Source organism: Charadrius vociferus, unplaced genomic scaffold (assembly GCF_000708025.1).
Source record: "Charadrius vociferus isolate BGI_N301 unplaced genomic scaffold, ASM70802v2 scaffold72, whole genome shotgun sequence".
NCBI classification, from domain to species: domain Eukaryota; kingdom Metazoa; phylum Chordata; class Aves; order Charadriiformes; family Charadriidae; genus Charadrius; species Charadrius vociferus.
Window position 1 is genome coordinate 2,887,137 of NW_009647830.1, and position 9,681 is coordinate 2,896,817.

The window sequence follows — 9,681 nt, forward strand, 5'->3', positions numbered from 1 at the left end:
GACAGGCAAGAACAGACAAATGTGACAACAGGTTTCCGTAAAGCGTAATGTCTTAACAGTATTACGCAGCAATAAGCAAAAGCATGAGGGAGAAAGAGGGGGAAAACCAAATTAAAGTTTAAATTAATCCAGGGATATCTTTTCTTACACTGGAGTAAAGTCAAACGGTGACAAATGAGGTCTCAGCTTTCCAAAAATAAAGGGGGCTCCATTTCATGCAGTGGAACATAACAAAACACTAAACACAAGAGGTAAGCTGCTCACTTACGGACCAGTGTCAGTACCAGGCACCATCACTTGATGAAAACAGTAAAATTTGTTGTACTACAAATTACTAGAAACTATTTCAAAAGTTATATACTAGACAGAAAAAAAAAAAAAAAGTTCTTTTCATGCGACTGAACTTGCAGAGTAAGCAGCGATCCTTTTCACAGACACAACAGACATTCCTTCATGATAGCATGTTTGTTATCACGCGAGCAACACATCGTATAATACGGAGCCAAAATCACTTGGCTGATGTAGGCTTAAACATGGACTCGGCTATCTTACAAGCATAACAGACAGAACAAGCAAAAGGATTTCATGCTCTGCCATGATAAACCATTATCAGCTAACTGGCATTCCGATTTAAAAATGTATTTTTCAAAATAATACCAAGATAAATACTTAGACTAGCTTTATGTAAAATATTCCAGAAGTATTTAAAGGCAGTCTTTTTACGTGCATCCAGTATTACTTTTTTTCACAATTAAAGGAAATTCAAGGGGGGAAAAAAAAAAAGTTATTTAGTAATAACTTCAGAAAAGTAACTGTCCTTTATACTAACAATGACCAGAATTAAAGACTTTATCTGGTATTCTACTTCCAGCAAAAAGTGTGGACAACACATGCTGGCTAAATGACACTAGAATAACACAAGAAACAAGAACCTTCCTATTTTATCCAAGATGCTTTGGAAAAGAAGTACAATCAAAATGTATGACATACATAGGATAATTATTTTCTGATTATTTATTAGGATCTGCTAAGAAGGCTTGATGAAGTCACTGGGATGTCCACAGAGGCACAATGTTCCAAGCTAGCCCTTTCTATCAGAAGGCTGATGCCTAAAACCGTGAAGAACCTCCTTTTCCTGAGAAAAATACTAGATGACATAGAATATTCTAACAGCAGAAACATTTAAGCACTAGAAGACACTAAAGCTACAAAGCAGAATCAAACCCACGTTAATTTAAAATATTTTACATAATAAAGGGCCAATCCCTAGAAAAAGCTGGGAGTTTTCATGGATTACCTTGCTGAGGCCAAGAATTCCTCCCCTGAGCTACAGCTATACACAAACATAGCATCCTCACTGAATGGTAATTGGAGTGGGGTTAAAAAGACAAAACCAAAAAAAAAAACAACCAAACCAACCCCTGAACCACAAATGCACACAGAAGTTCTCTCAGATACTTGGGAATGCTGGGTGACGTGGAAGGGTGAGTTACTATGCCTTGGAAACTAAAATTGAACCAAGTTGGCCAGTTTTCAGTACATGACAATAGCCTTGAATACAATCACTTGGCTGATGTAGGCTTAAACATGGAATGAAGTCTTTTACAAGCGTAATACAAGAAGCAAAACTATTTCATCATTTTCATAAATACCTCTCATAATATTTTTCATCAATACTATTTCATTAATACCTCAGTATTCAAGCTCACCGGCATTTCAGTTGCTAGATTTCTTAAAATAAAAAAAAAAATATCCCCCAAAATAACATCAAACCCTACAGTGTCCAGTTCTACACTTCTCGTTTTGACGTAAGACTTCTATGCCTTCACTTTACCAACGACAAGCCTCTGGCCGAGTTTAACTGGAGCACACCATCTCCCATTACATCCAGTTCTAACACTAGCACTGTCACGGACCGTGCATATTCAACAGCCTTCACCAGATCCCCGTTTCATTAGTGCAGTTTTGTTGGTTTTCTGTCAACTAGTTGGAAGTAGAAATGAACAGTCAAATTTACTTAAGCATGTTTTAGTTTTAGTTATAGCACTCACAAAGAATCACCAAACATCTTGCTTTGTGTAATTTTTATTTCCAATAAAGATTAACAGCAAAGTGCTGGATGAACAAGAAGTTATCTTAATTATCGGTCTTTAGGAGGATTAGGATTCTTGCGTCTTCTATGATACCTAGAATTAAAAAAGGCTGCAGTGAATGCAAGCTTTGGACAGTCTTTGGTTGTCCTGACATTTCCCCCCCCCAGTGAGTAGTCTGGAGGTTACACAAGTAAGCAAAACACAAGATACACAAGCGGAGCCCATCACCACTCATTAGATGTCATCTCTGTTGTTCGTGGAGTTACATAATGCTACTCATTTCTATTGCTACATCTGCTACAAGCACGCAATAATCCAATCAGTTCTACAGCTGAGTAGGTACAAAGGCTGCTGTTTATTCTTAATCCTTTGTGTGAAGTTAATTTTATTACGTGGTCAGCTTTTCCTTCGGCTAAAATGATTGCTACAGAACAAAGACTTGATGTTTAAAGGAGTTATGCCAGACTGTACGTTAAATAGTGTAATATTTTGCAGACAAACTAAAACCCAAATTCTTCACAACAAAAGTGATCCCTACTTTCCTCTTAATTACCCACCCTAAAACAAGGAGGACCCCGTTTGATGCTCATTAAAGTGACAGCTATCCTTTGGCCATAGAAAGTTCTACCATTTAATTCCTTTTACCTACTCCTAAAACACAGTAGTTAAAAAGTTTTCTGTGGGAAAAAACCCAAATTCTGCCTGTATCAAGTGTCCATAGCTATAAATTAGCAGCTACCAAAAGGGGCAGTAACACGGACTGGACAGGAGTAACACAAACTAAAATGTCACGTATTTTAGTGGTATATGTGAATACATATAGTTCCTCTTTAAGCTGTCACGCGTATTTGTACCTCTCCTCGCTTTCTGAGTACAAGGTGCACCAAGGTGCACATTTCACCATTTCAAATTAAAAACCTCTACTATTCTTGAGTCTGAGAATCACCCTCCTTGAGGTTTGGGGTTTTTTTTCTGATAAGTTGTCAAGGAATACACAAGACCTGTTTCCAAGCTGTACTTGGTTATATCCACTGAAGGTATATATATGCTGACTTCACTTATGCAACTTTAATAAACCACCTGAACCAGTAGCTAACTAGATGCTATGAGAAATTTCTACTCTGTGATATATTTTACCAAAAAAAAAAAAAAGTTGCAAAGTCTACCAAAGGGGCAGTGTTAAAAAAACCCTTACGCAATGCAGTCTTCCATTTACACAACACCGCTTTAGGATTTTATGTAGCAGCCCATGTGCTAACGCTGTCTTGTGGCACATGACTTCTCCTAGGTTGAATCTGGTCATTAAATTATTCCTGTACCTCCTTTTACATCCCAAAGGAATGAACACTGAAAAGAAAATACTTACTGTCCCACAGGATACCAGCGATGTTTAGTTGTGTAAAACATTTTGCTGAGCTCTTCAATTGTAGGCCCGCTATTGTTCTTTAGCTCTTTTTCATTCAATCTGGATTTCAGAACTTGATCAAGGGTTTCTTCTTTATTATTCACTGGATCTGGCCGTGGTATGGGCTATAAAAACAGTAGTGTATACATTTCCTTTTTCTCCCTCTTTTGAGAAAATCAAAAAGCCAAGCTACGTAGATAGCATTACAATTTACTCTTAAAAGCTGAAACCAAAGGAAAACAGAAGAATGCCTGTTTAGCTCAGCCTGAAAACCCAGACCACTGTGCAGCAGATGTCTAGAAACCGCTACTTACCCCAGGTGCTACAGCTGATTACTTCACCCCTAAAATCAGCACTGCTGTCATCATTATTGCTGATCTCATCCTTACAATTCACTAGCTGAATCATAAGGTTCAGTTCCACTTGTACAAAAATACTCATATTATCCCTATTTAGAAATTTATTCATAGTGACGATCATCGTTGCTAAAAAAGCTTTTAGATGATTTGCACCGTGGAGAAGAATGTCACTTCCTAATTGTTTGTGCCTCTGCTAAGACCAAGACATTTGTTCTCAACCTGAAACCTAACTACCTAGCACCATTACAAGTATTTTTCCCTCGTTTTAGTCTTTTACACCTATTTTTCTTGAGAGACAGGCAACTGATAAATTTAAGAATACCAATAAGTAACTTGCAGGCAAAGAGCGCTAAAAACTTTTAAGTTTTCAATGGAGAATTTTCATATTGGGTACTTCAGCAACGTAGCTGCCATTTACAGTATTTTACTAGCACATGAGAACTGGAAATTGAAACAAAATGTACAACAGAAAAGTCCACCCAGATTTGCTTTCATCAGTGTAAAGAACACATCGGAAGTACTGCTGATAGATAAAAATTCAGTATTTACAGGTTTTTTGTGGCATTTATGAACTGGAGTGCTGAATGGAATTTAAAGCTCAAGTCAAAAAAAAGAAGCAGCAGCACCTCTTTATATCCTCTTGCACATGTACACAGCAGGACGTGTGACCTATAACCTGCATTTCAAACATCCTCCTTGAGGATAACGCCAATAGCCAGACACTCGTTTTCTCTGTAGTGCACAAGTATTTATACGCTGTGATATCTGAGCATTTCTCACTTTGCAACTTTCCCTCAATTCAACCAAGAATAAGGTCCTCTTCATGGCAGCAGCTATATTCATCATTCACTTACTTCACAGACATGCTGATCATGTACTGAAAAGTACCTCAGTATTTCAAATTAAAAAAAAATTGCCCAAAAGACTCAAAATTATGAACTACTTATGCCTTTACAAGAGTAAGAAATAGAAATGTGTACATTTGGACATACTTTTGTGTGCTCGTACGGAATCTCAAGCGAAGGGTGGTAGCAGACAATTGTCTTCAAATCTGATGTCACTGCAAGTTCCACTTTGCTATAAAAATAAAAGCTTACGCTCTTAAATATATTCCTTACAATTTTCAGAAATGCTGAGCAACTGAGCAGCCTGAGATCCAAAGAAAACCAGATTTGACCCTGCATTTATGAATTCTTAAGAATCTTCTATAAAATAAACCTTTATAAAACAAAGGTCACAAATATTTGATCTGAACTTCCCTTTTTTTTCTTCCCCAGCCATCTTAATGTTTCTTTTTTGGATGGAGAAGAAAAAAAGAGCTAAAATAAAGCATTAATGACAGCTGGAAATATGGGTTGCAAAAAAACCTTTAACACTTTGAATAATTCCATGTAAAACTGTAGCAACAGATGGAGATAATAATCCCTTGGACAATGTGCCTGTAGAAGAAGTATGGCACCTACAAAAGAAAGAACAGGAAACAAAGCTCTGTTTGGGGTTCCGACTTTTGTATTTGGTAAAATATGATAATCGTCACGAACAAAAAGTACTACTGAGAGGTTCGTTGAAGGAATATGACTTTTCTCACCTTCCTCCCCCTTCATGACACATTAGCTTCCTGAAACCTTGTACAACACAGATGCTGTGCTTCTCACTACATTTGTATTGTCTTTTCTGGTTTCTATGCACATTTCTCATGGAGCAGCACAAAAATAGCTGGACTTTGTCTTAACAACAAGCATCGATGAAAATGACTGCTCTTAGCTACTTTTGCTCTTCCACAAAAAAACCCTGTAGGGGTACTGGGGTAATCACCATGTTTAGAATGAGTCCTGCATGATTTTTCATTACGCGCTTTTTTTTTGAAATACTAACTCCACAATCATTATATCAGAACCAGTACTTTAGTTAAAATTATTACATGTATCCAACACTGGCAGAAGATGTATTTGATACCATTGTATGACAACTTCACAAGAGAGAAAGTAGGCCTGGAATAAATGTAACGTGAAAAGGCCACACATCAAAGCACGTTTAAGTACCAATTGTAGTCTTCAGGGAGAACTGAGTACGTAGATTTCTGGCAAGCAAGATACACAGCTCCATCTGCAAAAAAAAAGCAAGTAAAGAACACTAATGTAAAAACAAGCAGAGCTGTGCCAAATTTAAGAATGTTTACATTTTCATTCTGTTCTATGTCTTAGCTGGGGATTATAATCATACTCAGTTTTAGATTAACAAAACCCAAACACTGCCTAAACAGGAGTTCACTTTATTACACAGATTTCTAGTGCAATCAAAAAATACAGTATCTAGGTAGCTATGGCCTACATTTATTTTTCCAATTGTATGCTTTTCCTAAGAAAAAAAATCACAGCATGAACAAAACACCTATAGATTTCACCATTAGAATATATTCTTTATATATGCGAAGAATATTACCTTATGACTTACAGGGAAGATCATCATTTCATCCATAGCAATATTTTTTATTACAAAAATCAAATTTGTACTTCGTTGGCAACTGGTTTCTATGCTATACAAAACTATTATGCCTTGGCTTCTGGAACACTAGAGAACTTTACCCCTTTCCCCGGGTTCCTGTTGCTTCAAGGAAAGTAATCACAAGAATTAAAAGTAGTAAAGAAGGCCTGTTGGCATCTGGGACTGTACTAAGTGAACGAAGGGAAGTGATTATGTCTCTCTACTCAGCATCTGTTAGACCACATCTACATACTATTGCCAGTTTGGGGCTCTTTAATAAAATATAAATTTGAAAGAGTTCAGCAAAGGCCCGCCGAGATGGTCAGGGGCTGCAGCACCTGCCCATGGGAAGAGGCTGAGGAACCGGAGCTAGCTCAGCCTGGAGCAGAGACTGTTTTGGGGAGACCTGGAGACCTAACAGCAGCCCCCAGTGACTATGTATGAGGTTTGGGGTTACTGAGGAGAGGGAACCAGTCTGTTCACAGCACTACACGGCGGAAGGACATAAAACAACACCCGTAAGTTGAAACTGGAGGCTCTGACTGGGTATGTAGAGAAATGTTTTCCTCGTGAGGACAGCCAGTCGGTGGGACAGGGGCCCAGGCAGGTTTGTGCAGTCTCTGTCCCTGGAGATTTCAAAGACCCAGCTGGACAAAGCCCTGAGCAAGCTGGTGCGATTGCAGAGCTGAGCCTGCTTGGAGCCGGAGGTTGGACCACAGACCACCCAAAGTCCCTTCCAACTGAGCTTTCCCACAATTCCATCCTCTTTTTTTCATGGAATCACAGAATCATTTAAGTTGGAAAAGACCTTTAAGACCATCGAGTTCAACCATAAACCTAACATAAGGTGTTAAATAGTAACAGTCCCTTATACATAAACCATACCATAGGCATCTTGTCTTCCACAACCATGTAGGTATGGTGCCTAAGGCAGGCCCTGGAGGTGTCTGTAGCTGGTTGACTTGCACTGGCAAATCCCTTCCTTTACTGCCAGAACCTGACACAAACCCACATGTAAGTCCAGTGATGCTTATTCTACCACTACACTTTAATAGCTGAATTACGATCACAAGAACTAAGCCTTAGCATCTTCTAAGCCTTCTGTTTTCAAATAAGTCATAGAAAGGTTTCAACTTTTTTCTGACATGTTATTTTATGTAGACCATCTTTTGTTTTAATACAAATAGGATTCTTCCTGGCTGTTCATGATAGAGGGGGAGAGCATTCATTCAGTGTGTCAAAACTGAGAAAGCAGAAAGAACCAAGAAGCAAGAAGAAACTTTTATATAGTTATTTTCCTCTCAGAAATATTTTAGATGTAATATTCTTGAGTTTAAATTTAGATATAGCTAGTACATTTAAATATATATTTTAGACATAAAATTCTTGAATTTAGAATTTCTGTTAGCAATTCCATGCTTCAGTTCTGCCAATTAGACCATTCTTAGCTATTAAGAAGTTGAGTTCTGGTAAAATATTACTGTAAATAGTTTGTATTTCTTCCTAAGATTTCTTTCCCCTCCTTGCCCACTAACTTCTAAAATGTAAGACATCCATTCTATTTTCTCAATTCCTGTCTTTTCTACCACCTTTACCATCTCCCCTACATTGTTCTATTGACGTCTAAAAAATGGACGCAAATCTAAGAAATAATATTGCCTGTTTTCACTTGTTCTCTGTTTATGCTAAGTAATGAGATTTTACTGTAACCTTTTCTCACCACTGTTTGTAAGTCTGAAAAAATAAATTTAAATCTTCAAATATAATCAGTGGTATGAGGGGTATTATTTGCAAGCTAATTAATAAATTAGGAGTGTCATATGCAGACCATAGAAACTTTAAACAAAAAAAAACACCAAATCAAGACATCCTTTAATTATTAGCAGAGAACATGGAATATCAGATTTGATTCTGTTCAAACAAAAATTAATTTCCATGCTTCTATTACTTTAAACAGTACAGAAAAGAAGCTCTCAAATTTTAATATAGGATTTCTATAATTTCATCACTACTTACTCTGCAGTGGGGCCTGCTTACAGGTCACTACTGAACGCATCCAAAAGAAGCTGGACCACACAGTTCTAAGTGATGTTGCCATACTGACAGCAGAGAAGAAACCAGTCCTGGACAAGATGGAACTCAAACAGAAACCATATCTTTTCTTCTGCAGAAGACCCTCTGAAAGAAACCAGTTTCATAACTGTTCAGGGTGCAAGAGACCAACAATTTAATTTCTTTAATATCTTAAGGATAAATAAAATGTGTGCAGTACATTCTTCACTATTTGTCAGTTCTTTAGAAGTCATTATTTAAAGATACTGGCACCTGCCTCCTTAGTAGTTAAATGTGGTACGAGACTTTATTTACTGAGAGGTACTCTTTGAAGGTACATCATTAACTCTTTTTAAAGTTCCCAAGCTTGGGTCTTCTCACAATTTTTCTACTGGTACTCACCCACCTAAGTTTTGCATCTGTCCTTCCGTGCACTCCACAGAATTATTCCTGAAACATGTTTTTCTTGTTCATGTAAATATCATTGCCCAGTATAAAAATAAAAGTACTTATAACACTTGCTGTAGTTAACAAACTCTACATGCAGTTGGTTTCATCCGTCTCAAAAGCAACACATCTAAAAGCTACGAAACACTATTTAAAATACCTTAAATATTACCCCAAATTTCACAGACACATATAAACATCTAAAGTTTTCATTGTTTACAGAAAAAAAAAAAAGAAAACATTTGCTGTGAAGAAAAACTTATAATGATACCTAAAAAACCCATAACTGGAGACAGTTTAAAGACATACTCATAAACAAATAAAAAAGAAACAACACCTTTTTAAAACTACTTCATATTGAGCACTTCAGAACATCACCAGAAGTATGCATTTTCCAGTTTTGACAAAGAATTATTCATCATTTCCTTTACACGTGACAAGAGCTGCTGAAGTTGGGGAACACCAACACAGCATCTACAGAGCTGCTCATAACTTGCGTTGGAAAGCTCATTAACAAAAGAGGTGTGAGGAATACGGCGGATCTGGACCGCCTTGTCGAAGGACGAGGCTCAACCACCGGCCCAATTCTCGGCCTCCCCTCGAGGACCACTACAGTTTAAATTGGGGCGTTCCCATCCCTGAGCCAGCACACAGAAAACTCGTCAAGGTCTGTCAGCAAGAACACGAAACCTAACACTTCTATTACTAAAGTGAAGGTGAAGCAGTCCGGCCCTCGGCGGCCCTGCCCCTGGCTGCCCTGGCTGCCCTGCCCTGCCCGGCCCGGCCCGCGGACACGAGTGCTTTCCCGGCGCAGAGCACAACAGCCAGGCAGGAACCGGCA

General features: G+C 38.0%; 1 protein-coding gene across 1 annotated transcript; it reads right to left on the bottom strand.

The window, feature by feature from the left end:
- Nucleotides 1-2,060: 2,060 nt before the first annotated feature.
- On the bottom strand, nt 2,061-8,525 carry MRPL42 (mitochondrial ribosomal protein L42). The gene is made up of 5 exons (XM_009882598.1): nt 8,358-8,525; nt 5,900-5,963; nt 4,850-4,934; nt 3,460-3,623; nt 2,061-2,186 (listed from the first exon to the last, which is right to left on the bottom strand). Exons 1-5 carry the CDS (start codon nt 8,437-8,439, stop codon nt 2,141-2,143), a joined length of 441 nt encoding a protein of 146 aa, XP_009880900.1. The 5' UTR covers nt 8,440-8,525; the 3' UTR covers nt 2,061-2,140.
- Between the last annotated feature and the right edge of the window lie 1,156 nt (nt 8,526-9,681).